The 12,385-nt window shown below is 39.9% G+C and overlaps 1 protein-coding gene across 3 annotated transcripts in view; it reads left to right on the top strand.

Annotated features, from left to right (window-relative positions):
* Positions 1-239: 239 nt before the first annotated feature.
* LOC121269939 (acylphosphatase-2-like) overlaps positions 240-12,385 on the top strand; it is a 143,512-nt gene continuing 131,366 nt past the window's right edge. Inside the window, exons 1-2 of one of the 3 annotated variants that reach the window (XM_041175117.1) lie at positions 240-286; positions 6,407-6,423. In XM_041175117.1, the coding sequence (XP_041031051.1) occupies positions 6,421-6,423 (3 nt within the window). In that variant the 5' untranslated portion in view covers positions 240-286; positions 6,407-6,420. Of the gene's footprint in view, positions 473-6,406; positions 6,424-12,385 lie in introns of all 3 variants that reach the window. The other 2 variants (XM_041175100.1, XM_041175108.1) reach the window with 2 other exon arrangements.

Raw genomic sequence — 12,385 nt, 5'->3', positions numbered from 1 at the left:
CAGGGACATCCGGCAGCGAACGTAGCCGCGGAGTCACATCTTTTGATGAAGCTCTTTAGAGTTTTCAGGCTCAAAATTGAGCTTAGATCACTACCACTGTCGCCTTTCTTGGGCAACAGCTGTTGCTGATGAATGTGCAATTTGCGTTTAAACCCCTGTTTTTATTTCAGATTTCCAGCATTCACAGTAGCAGCTTTGCTCGAGTTGAGTAGCTGCCTCAGGCGGAAAAGAGTGGATCAGGAAAAGCTGGGAGGACATCCGGTTGCAGAGGACTGGAGAGGATCAGGCAAGGCTGGAGCAGTAGGGCTGTATTTGTTGGGAAGCCGGCTGTTTCGCAGCGCTCTGTCCTGTTTGATGTGCAGTGCGGCGAAAGTAGCGATTTGCTTTAGTTTATTTGTGATAATGTCAAAGGTGGGGTCAGTCGCAGCTCGATTCAAATCGATAGATTATGAGATCAGTGGCCGAGTGCAGGGTAAGTGTGGGGATAAAAATAGAACCATCGATATGTAGTCAAAACAGCCGGGGAATTCAGTCGGACATTCGTTTTCCAACGCGGTATTTGTGGTTTATAAAATTGCGGTTGGATACATCTGCAGCTGAATTTAATTAAAACAGGGAGGTTTTATTTTGTAACTAAAATAGGAAAGGTTTTTAAGGGGCCTAACGCCCCTCCTACATAAACCGAGAAAGGGCAGTACTTCTGGAAAATGCCGATTAGGAAGCGCTAGTTTGTTTTCGATCAAGAGACTCGTAGGTTGAATGGTAAATTAATGTGGAAAATATAAAATGTTCATATTGGATAAGCAGAGAGTCATTGGAAATGGGATATTTATTGAGGTTCTGACCTTGAGGCGCCAAATTGAGAATAGCGGCGGAAAGCTAACATTTTCTTACCCACTGAAGGCTGTTAACAATGCGATATTAATATGTCTTTTTACACAATCACCAGGATCAAGAGTTTGTGCGCAAGTTTACTGCCATCAATTATTCTATTCTGGTAACTAGGGTTGCTGTCGAAGGCCTTTTAGCATTTGGTCATTGAGTTGTCACGCGGTCTTCCAGTATCCTGCAAAAACAAAATGATGCTGGAAATTGAAATAAAACAAGAAAATACTCAGCCGGTCTGGCAGCATCGGTGGGGAAAGAGAAACAGAGTTATCGTTTCAACTTTGTGATCTTTCCTTATCGACCTGAAATTTTAATATTCTCTCTCCACAGTTAGTACCGAACCTACTGAGTATTTCCAGCAATTTCTGTAACCATTTAAAATATATTGGAAGTCTTGTACATAATAGGAAATTTCTCCTTGCCATGATTATTTATTTTAATATTCAGTAAAAGTGCAACAAATTGAGAAAGAAATTTGAAATTGTAAGGCAATGACTGTTGTGAGCTTATGAAAACTGGAAGTGTTGAATTGCCAACCAGGAGATTAACAATTAAGAGGGAACTATTTGAATCACTCAAAATGCTTTTTGAATAAATATTTTTCCTCAGTACAAATTTATGATGTTCAAATCATACTTTATTAAAATACTGGAAAGCTACATTGTCTACAATAGCAAACAGCACAATTACATTTACCCACTGAATTATCTTGCATTTCAAATTTTATCATTAACTTTTTTTTAAGGCTTTGATCAGTTATTGTTTCCCCAAAATAGTTGAAGCAAGCCAACTATGCATTCTGAGCACAATACATCAGCAGTTTTGAAACTAATTGAAAGAGCATAATCCCCATTCTGCAAGTCTGGTCAATTCTCACAGAATCCCAGTATTAACATTTACTGCACCCTCTTAAGAATATAACTCTGGTTTGGCTTCTATTTTGAATTTGGGTGCCTGAGCTCTCCCGTATTCTTAAATCTGAGGGACAGTTACGTTCATCGCCAAATTTTTTGCCATCCACTGCACTACATAACTGGACTATGCAGAACTACATATTTCTGATGGTGGAAGGATAAACGGAAAATGCCAGAAACACTTGGGAGGACAGGCACCACCTGTGGAGAAAGAAGCAGAGCAAATGGACTAAATTTCCCCATTGAAGTTGGGGAACAGGAGTTGGATTCAGGTCCCAAATTCGTCTCTGTTGGGACACTGATTTAAAGTCAAGGTCTTTGTGGGTGAGCTCTTAAATGACATGGAGTCAGGTCCCCTGGCCAATTAATGGTGGCAGGCAGGCTCTGGAAGCTGGAAGGCCAATTAGCAGTCTTCAACTTCAGAGAAATATCTGGCTAAGGTGCTCTCTCGGCTACTTTTTAAAAACTTTACTGAAAAGAACAAAAATAGCCAGACCACCAATGTGGGGAGAGGTCCCCTACATGGTGGCCTTTGGTTGTACCTCCACCCAGGCAGGCAGGGAGGACCTGTAGGCCTGTGAGGAGTGCTGGCATCTTAGCCTGACACTGGGCTCCAGGTAGTTGATCTGTCTTCCCCACCCTGTCATGTCAGAGAACTGTAGGTTGACTGGAAAATCCCAGCCCATTGCCATTACCTATCTTTTAACAAGACTCTTAATAAGCAAGATTGCCTGTCTCATGAGGCTGGGTAACCTTCGCAGGCTCTGAGCAAGATGGCCATTGCCAAGAACGGGGCTGTGAAGCCTGCGCGCAAGCCAGCTTAGTAATTTTCAGGCTCTGTCCACCTCTGTTTACGATGTCAGCAGGGTCTGAATATTCAGCCTGAGGTTTCAGGTCGATGACCTTTTTGCCAGAACTGGAAAACATAACAGGTTTTTCAGCAAGTGCACAGAAAGGGGAGGAAAGAACAAAAGGGAAAGTGTGTGAGAAGGTAGAAGGCTGAAGTACTTAAATGAACAGAAGAATCATTACTAGCAACTGCTGTCTGAAATAATGGGAACAGTGTTTAAGATCTGAAATTGTTGAACTAGTCCGGAAGGCTGCCGAGTGTCTAATCAAAAGATGATGTGCTGTTCCTCGAACTTGCATTGAGCTTCATTGGAACAGTATAGGAGACAAGTGGCAGAGAGGTCAGCGGGATGGGGAATTAAAATAACAAGCAACTGAAAGTTCAGGGAAACTGGCAAACTAAACTGAACTGTTCAACGAAGCGATCACTGAATCTGCATTTGGTCTCCCTATGTAGAGGAGACTATCACGAGCAGTGAATGCACTATATTAAATTTTAAATGTTAAAGGGGAGGTGGTGGCCTAGTGATATTGTCACTGGACTAGTATTCCAGAGTTCCAGGGTAATACTCTGGGGACCTGGGTTCAAATCCCACCACAGCAGATGGTGAAACTTAAATTTAATAAAAATCTGGAGTTAAAAGTCTGATGATGACCATGAAACCATTGCAGCTTGTCGTAAAAAACCATCTGGTTCACTAATGTCCTTACAGACCTGACCTAGTCTGGCCTACATGTGACTCTAGACCCACAGCAATGTGGTTGACTTTTAAATACCCTCTGAACAAGGGCAATTAGGGATGGGAAATAAATGCTGGTCTAGTTAGTGATACCCACATCCCATGAACGAATCTTAAAAAAAAATTTAGAAGTACAAGTAAATTGCTATTTTGTCAGGAAGGAGTGGTTGGGTCCCTGGATGATGGGAAGGGAGGAAGTAAAAAGGCAGGTGCTGCATCTCCTGTATTTGCGTGGGAAGGGCAGCGGGTGTTTGATTGACGAAGAGTGGACAAGGGTGTTGTGGCGGAAATGGTCCATTTGGAATGGTAAAAGGGGATGATGTGTTTGGTCACGGCATCACTGTAAGCAGTGGAAATAGTGAAGAATGATTTGTTGAATGTGGAGGCTGGTGGGGTGGAAAATGAAGACTAGCAGAACACTATTGTGATTCCAGGAGAGAGAAGAATGGGTAGGGCAAAAACGCCTGCAGTGGGATGGACATAGTTGAGGGCCCTACCAGCCAGGGTGGAAGGATTGTGGAAAAAGAGAAAATGCAAGGGAAACACTGGTGTGTGCGATGCGTTGTCAGAACAGATGAGTTGGAGGATGAGAGAATGACATAGAGTTGGTACAGAAAGTGGGGTGGAAGGAAGTGTAGTCAAGATAGCTGTGGGAGTTAATGCATTTACTGTATACATTTGTTAGCCCCCTATCCCCAGAATGGTGATCCAAGAAAGGAAAGGGAAGATTTGGAGATGGATCCATGAAGGTAAGGTGGGTGGAAATTTGAACCAATGTTGATGAAATTTTCCAGTTCAGAGTGAGAGCAGCAAGCAATACACAGAGTCGTGAATGTACAGGAAAAATAATGGAGGGATGGGACCTGAGTAGGATTAGAATATAGAATGCTTGTTGTATTCCACATAGACAGGAATAGCCAGGACCCGTACTATTCCCATAGTGACGTTTTATTTGGAGAAAGTTAGAGGAATCAAAGGAGTTGCTGTTCAATGTAAGAGCAAATTTAGCCAGGCAGAGAAGGGTGTGGGTGGATGGGAACTGGTTGAACCTCCATTCAAGGAAGAAGTGGAGATCTCATATCCCATCCTTGGGCGGGATGGAGGTATAAAGGACCTGGACATCCATGGTGAAAAGGAAGCTGTTGGAGATTGGAAACTGGAAATGATTAATGACAAGAAAACAAGGTCTACCAGGGCGATCTTGGGAAAGAAGTAGAAGCAAGCTGTGTGGGGTTTGGTAATAACTTGAGCAGGGTTAGCAGAATTAGGCTGCAAAGATAAACCAGCTGTCCACCCCGAATGCTGGCTTGACTGACCACCTACCCTAAATTCTTGCTGGCTTAAGTGCCTCCTGGCCTGCCTGCTTCAAATGCAGTTCACACTTTCTCGAAGTGCTTTCAGCCCAGTTCAACACCCAGTAACCGAGGCAGGCAACTCAGCTGCTTGTTTCCTGACTCAAGGGCATCCCAACCCATTTCTATCTGCCCAACCCAAGTACTTATCAATCTATTTATTCATCCATATGCCAACTTGGCCTGTTTTTGGCTGGAAAGAGGAGAGTGAAAGCGAGAGGAAGCAAAATTTGAACATAGGAAGGTATAAAAATGAAGAACATCTGGTCCATCAAGTTTGTCCATACAGCCACGCTGCAACTTATGCACATGCGCATCATAAATTTTCACCAACAATTAGCTAGAGTATCAACAGGCACTTGATTGAACAAGGTCCACCGGACCAGAGTATCTGAGAGACATTCCCACTATGCCACCTGCTTTCGCTAAAGTAGTGATGTTGGCTGCAACCTGGAACTCGTTCAGCTCCTTTTGAACATTCACAATGAAACCACATTCATTGCCCAAGCTGGAAACTTTTTCCATAGGGCATCAACGATCTGACACTTAACCTGGTTCTACGCATACGGAACCTATGCTCACGTCTTCTGGTCCTCCATAACCTATTTAAAAACAGCCTGTCTACATGTAATGAATCTAATCCTTCCATTATTTTAACAACTTCATTTAAATCATCTTAAAGTCTGGGCTGTATTGGCGAGCAGAGCAAGTAGTAAAGGAAGAGGGCAAAAGAATAGGAAGTGTAACCAGAGAAAGAACTAGAACCCAAACAGGAAAGAGACCAGCATGGAGGAATAGAAAGGCACATTATTGAAGGAAGTGAAAGTGAGATTTTCTTTGTAAATCTATCAGTATCATATCCTTAGAGGGGCACAAAAAGCTGACTTTTTGGCAGAGCTTGACCCACAAAGTTTGAAAACTAGTGAATTAGACTGTTTTCAATGGTATTTAATATCAGAAGGGGTGGTGGAGTGAGGTGGAGAAGGTTAGGAAGTGTCTAGGATGGTCAGCTATTTGCCAGGATGGGGTAGGGATCCATCTGTGGTAAGGGAGACTTGAGGCCCAGAGAAGCATTCTGACTCCTTATAACCCCACAAAGGAAGCCTTACTGGAATGGGCTCTTTGGTCCTCAAAAATGGTTGTTGCTGCCAGGTTTGCTAAAGTGGGCCCTACTATTTTTCTGGCAAAGTTGAAGTCAAGGTCCTATTGATAGCAACCTCAAACATATGAAATATCAAGCATGTTAAAATAGTGATGGAGTGGAAATGGTCACCAACTCCAATATAACTGTCTACTGGGCAGAGAGAATTAAAATTCCCACCCAGAAATTAGTACTGAGGAAAAAATGATAAGCAAAATTGTCTTCCAAAAACATTGAGTGTTTTAATTGAGTGTATGAAACATTTATGAGAAATTCTTTGTAATTTTGAGTTTCCCGTTATAAAATATTTACAGTGGATTTTTCAAAGGTTTAAATAGGAAGTTGTTAATTTTCATGCTGACATAAAAATATTCGGAAGCTTGTGGGCAGGAGGCACAGGCTGTATGTAGATTTTTAAGTTTGTTCTGTCCTTCGCACCAGTTTTATGCAAAATAATCTAACTTATCATGCTTTTGTAGGATAATGTGGTTGATCTACGTTTCTTTCTCTTATTCCATACAGGGGTCTGTTTCAGAATGGTAAGGTGACTACTACAACATCATTCAATACTCTTAAAGATCAGTGAAATGGTGGTTCCTAATTTGTTGAGACAGACCTTTTATGAACTTCTCATTAACTTCTGATTATTATTCTAATTCTTTCAATAAATAATGTTTGAAACCTGTTTTTGTTCACCTCTACCATGCAGCACACACTAAGAGCTACCAAAATGGTAGTAGATGCCATTATTTGGACTCGGTCAATGCCAGTTTTGATTCAGCTGTATAGAGGTGCATGGAGCGGGCATGTTAGCTTGTCCTCTTGTGTTTATTTGTTTGAGATGGGGAACAAATTATGTAGAAGTCATTGCACAATTCCAGGCACCTCCTCTTCCATTCCCTCTTCAACCTTGCAATCAACTGAGATCTTACCACTTCCTAGTACTGGCACTGATCCTCGCACTGTAGCAGTCACAACACTAAACCTGCTAAGACAAGAATACAGTAGCTGTTGCAGCAGGTGAAAGGACCCTGCATTTTAGGAGGATGGACTTGTCAATATGGTACAGCTGATGGTAAATGTTGAGCTGCTCAAATCCTAAAGGGAAACTTGAAACAACTACCACAACTGTTTTGCAATTTGTTTATTTATTTCCAGATGCATGCCTTGAATTCAGTAGTAATAAGTGCTCCGAGTATTAGAGGATTTTTACAAAATTAGCCATTTATTAATAGAATAAATTATTTTAAGCACACACACAGGTCTACAAATTACTACTATATAACTCCTAGCTCCCCTGATTAATCTAACTCCCAGTTACACCTTTGTTAAGGCACCAGTAAAACACACAGATTTTAAAAGACTCAGGCAAATTAACATGATACCCTGAACAGTTGAATTCAAAGTGAGTTTTCTTAACTCCAGTCCTTTGTAGACAGCAGCTTGAGGCTTAGATGTTGGAGGTTTTTCACACTTGTGTTAGATCTTAAAATGCTTGCCCTTACACATAGCCTTCTCTCCTTTATATATGTTTTCCCTTCTGAATGCAAATTCCCATTGTTTCACTATGTCTTTGGACTTTACTTGTCTAATAATAAAAATTTATCATCGTACTAATTTTACCAGTAATCTTTGTGAAACTGTTTCTTCATACTGTTTCTTAACTTCTGGCTAGGTGTAGCATTTCAGGCCATCTTTTAAATTCAAGCTACTCTGGTTTATTTAAAAATACCAATGTCCCCTTTTATACCTCACATTCAAAAACTTCACCCATGTTTACCTATTTAGCATTTCAAACCTACATTCTCTTACATCAAAGTCTTCAGACCAGCTCTTTAATTCAATTAAGTTGCCCCCACCCCCCCACACACAGCCATAGACACAGACCCCACTATTACTCTACAATAAATTCCAATAACATTATGAAAATTATTATATCTTCCTGACATCCCACTCCTTATTAAAAAAAACAAACCGTCATAATTTAAAAAGATGGCTGCATTTTCTGAGCCCATCTAACATTACCTCCCATACTTTTTACACTATTACATTACCAGATGCATGCATTAACATAATATATATACAAACCCTTGGTATCACTAGATATCATTCCAATCCAGTGTATCGGTTTTAAATGTCCAATGTTTTCTTTAAGCTTCAACTCTTGACAATGCACCTGCATTCGGATTTTCTCGTCCAACCATATGTATAATTTGTAGATTAAATGGTTGCAGTAATAAACTCCATCTGAATAGCCTTGCACTTTTATCTTAATTTGTCCAGAAACTTTAAAGGATTGTGGTCTGTATAAAGAATTGTTTCTCATGAATAATTTGCCACGTAAATTTCAAAATGCTGCAATGCTAACACCAGACTCAATGTTTCCTTTTCGATTGTTGAATATCTTCTGTTGTACATACTACTTCCGTGAAAAATACCCTATCGATTTCTCAATTTCAGTATCATCATCTTGTAACAATACGGCCTCAATGCCTATATCGCCTCCGTCAATGGCCAACTTAAATTGCTTGGCATAATTGGGTACTGCCAAAACTGGTGTCATGGTTAATACAGTTTTCAAACTGTCAAATGCCTTCTGATACTCCTGTGACCATTGAAACTTTTTTAATAGTTCAGTCAAGGGAGCAACCACACTGCTAAAATTTGGTACAAATTTCTGATAAAACCCACTCATGTCCAGAAATCTCAAAACTTATTGTGTTTTTGTAGGCATAGGGAAATCCACAATAGCTTTGACTTTCACATCTCTCAGAGCAACCTTCCCATGCCCAATGGTATGGCCTCGATATGTAACTTGCGCTTTTGAAAATTCACTTTTAGCCTAATTCATCACCAAATTAGTTTCTTGTAATTGACAAAACAATTCTTCCAGATGTTGTAAATGCTCCTCCCATGTCTGACTGAAAACTATCAAGGCATCAATATAAACAGCACAATTGCTCAAACCTGCAATTACTTTGTTTGTCAGTCTATGAAATGTTGCAGATGTATTTTTCGTACCAAATGGCATGACTTTAAACTGATATAGTTTATATGGTGTCACAAAAGCCGATATCTGCTTTGCGCACTCTGACAATGTTACTTGCCAATATCCTCTCAGCAAGTCAATCTTTGTGATAAATTTTGATTGCATTGTGAAAGTGGGACAATTTTCCAACCATGGTATAGGGTATGAATCTGCCTTTGTCACTGAATTCACCTTTTCATAGTCCACACACAGTCTTTGTGTTCCATTTGGTTTCAGTACCAGCACAATAGGTGAACTTCAGTTACTGCAACTAGATCAATGATATCATTTTAAAGCGTGAATTCAATTTCTTTCCGTACTTGTGATAACTTCGACAAATTTAATCTATAAAGATGTTGCCTTAATGAAGATGAAACTCCTACACAAACATCATGTATAGCTAAATTTGTCCTCCCCAGCTTAAATCCACAGATAGCTTTGTGCGATTGCAATAGCTTCTCGAGATCACTTTGATACATGTCTGGAAGGTAATTTAATATTGCATTTAAATTTTCAAGTACCCCCATCATTATCCACTTCGATTAAAGGAAAATCAATTTCGGAATCCTGCATTTCTACCTCTTTCTCTTCATCTACCACCACTAATACCTCCTTTTGGCCCTCTTCAGTGTCAAAGTGCTTTTTAAGCATATTCACATGACACCCTCTGCTTCTATCTGAAGTATTTATTAAATAATTTACTTCACTTTTTTTTTTCAATCCTGTGAGACCCACTAAACCCTGCCTTTAATGAGTCACCCAGTACTGGTAATAGAACTAGCATTTTTCTCCAGCAACAAAACTACGTGCTGTAGCTTTCTTGTCTGCCTTCATTTTCATCCCTTGCTATGATACCTTTAAATGTTCCCTAGCCAACTCACGTGCTTTGTCCAATCTCTCTCGAAAGTTTGATACATAACAAGAAAGTAATTTCTGAATTTTCACCCACCAATTTCTTATGCATCAATTTCAGTGGCCCTCCTTCTTCATGACCATAAACTAGTTCACAAGGACTAAAACCAGTCAATGCATTAGGAGAGTCCCTAAAAGCAAATAACAAGAATGGAATTCCCTCATCCTAATCCTGTGGATAATCCTGACTATACGCTCTCATCATATTTTTAGAGCTTGATGCCATCTTTCCAATGCTGTATGTGACTTGGGATAATAAGCTGTTAACTTAAATTGTTTTATTCCCCAAACTGTTCATTACTCCCTGAAACAGCTGTGACATTAAATTTGAACCCTGATCTGATTATATTTCCTTTGGTAAGCCATATCTTGTAAAACATTTAGCCAATTCTTCCACAATTTTCTTTTTTGTAATATTTATCAAAGGCATTGCTTCAGGAAACCTTGTAGACATATCCATTATTGTCAGTAAGTACTGATTTAGTTTTTGGTTGTGTAGGACACCTCCCTATCATGACCGTAGTAAAAGGTTCTTCAAATGCATGAATTGGAATTAAAGGTGCTGGCTTAATCACTGCTTGTGGTTTCTCTATCTTTTGGCATGTGTAACATGTTCTACAGAATTTGACTACATCTCAATGCAATCCAGGTCAATAAAACTATTTTTCTATTTTTGCCTATGCTTTTCTAATTCCTAAATGTCCCCTTATTGGAATTTCATGAGCTATCCTCAGAATCTCATTTTTATATCCAAATGGTATTACAGTCTGATGCCAGCTTTCATTTCCTGAAACATGATAAGGCCTACATTTTCTCATTAAAACATTACCCTTAAGGTAATAGCATTCTGGAATACATTTTGCCCCTGTTTCTGAACAAGCTATTTGATCTCACTGTCTTATTTGCGTATCCTTTTTCTGTAACTCTACCAACTGCCTTGAGTTAAACACCTCAACTGCATTGTTCTCTGTTCTTTCCTCCTGAACAATGTTATCAAATGCAGTTATAGCTAATTGGACTTCCACACCTTCTCCCTGCCATTGAACTTTTTGTTCTTATTTTAACCTATGGGCCTGTGATCTTGTTATCGCATAATCTGGAAACAATCTAGAATGCTCTCTCTGCAACACCTCTGTTGGAAACACTTCTACAGGCTGATCAACTACTGTAGGCATCACCCACATCTGTGACCCAGCTATATCATTACCCAAAATAAATTGAGCCCCTGCAATGGGCAATTTTTCCATTTCTCCAACAATCACTTTGCCTGTTTTCCACTTACTCCTTAAATTTACCTTGCACATGGAATAGATTTAGCACCTCCATGAACAGCACTTATTATCACATGTTCCTGCAATACACCCTCTGAATAACAAATATCTCTATCCAGCCACATAAAGGATTGACTAGCCCCTGTGTCTCTTAAAATGTTAACACCTTTACCTACTCCACCTTGTACACATGGAAAGACTTTGCCTTCACATACAAAATCTTTAAATATTTCTGCAAACCGCCCCTCAGAAATCCCTTGGGTAAATTGTGAACACATTCCTGCTTCTTTACCTATCACTGATTCTTCCTGTTTTACTTGTATACAAACCACTGTTTTTTTCTGTGCCTGAACCTCAGGACTCACAATAGTTATATTTCCAGAACTGTTCTGTACCCCAATAATCCCAACAGATTTTCCTTGCAATTTTCAACACGCAGACTTTGTGTGTCCAAGTTTTATAATGAAAACACCTCAATTTACGAATGTCACTTCTACCCTCAGCACCTTCCATTTTTACTGAGAAAAAAATGTCCTGCGATTTTCCACCTACTCTTTCTTGACTACCCACCTTCCTTTCACCTTCCCACTTTCTATCCTTTTCTGATTTAAAATAGTAATGAAAAAACATTTAGCTCTATGAATGAATTCATAATCATCAGCTATTTGTGCTGCGTGTCTTACCGTTTTAACCCTCTGTTCCTCCATGTGAGTTCTCCTAACCGAAGGAATTGAATCCTTAAATTCTTCCAAAAGAATTACCTCTCTAAGAGCTGCATATGTCATCTCTATCGTTAATGCCCATATCCACTGGCCAAAATTACTTTGTTTTACTCTCTCAAACTCAACGTAAGTTTGCCCAGGCTGTTTTCTCATGTTCCTAAATTTCTGCCTGTATGCCTCAGGAACCAACTCATATGCACTCAAAATAGCCTTTTTTTTTACCACGTCATAGTTCACCGACATTTCTTCTGATATAACAACATAAGAAATAGAAGCAGGAGTAAGCCATTCAGCCCCTAAAGCCTGCCCCACAACTCAATAAGATGATGGCTGCTCTGCCCCAGGCCTTAACTCCTCTTTTGTGCCAGCTCCTCATAGCCCTCAACTCCCTGATAGTTCAAAAATCTATCTACCTCCTCTTTTAAATACTTTCAGTAATCTAGTTGAGTTGCCACAACTGTCTGGGATTGAGAATTCCAGACATTCACTACTCTCTGAGAGAAGAAATTGCTTTGCAACTCAGTTTTAAATGAGTGTCCCCTTATTCTGTAACTATGTCCCCTAGTTC

This window comes from Carcharodon carcharias, chromosome 2, assembly GCF_017639515.1.
Source record: "Carcharodon carcharias isolate sCarCar2 chromosome 2, sCarCar2.pri, whole genome shotgun sequence".
NCBI classification, from domain to species: domain Eukaryota; kingdom Metazoa; phylum Chordata; class Chondrichthyes; order Lamniformes; family Lamnidae; genus Carcharodon; species Carcharodon carcharias.
The sequence above is the reverse complement of the archived record's forward strand: the minus strand, read 5'-3'. Positions and strand labels throughout refer to the sequence as shown.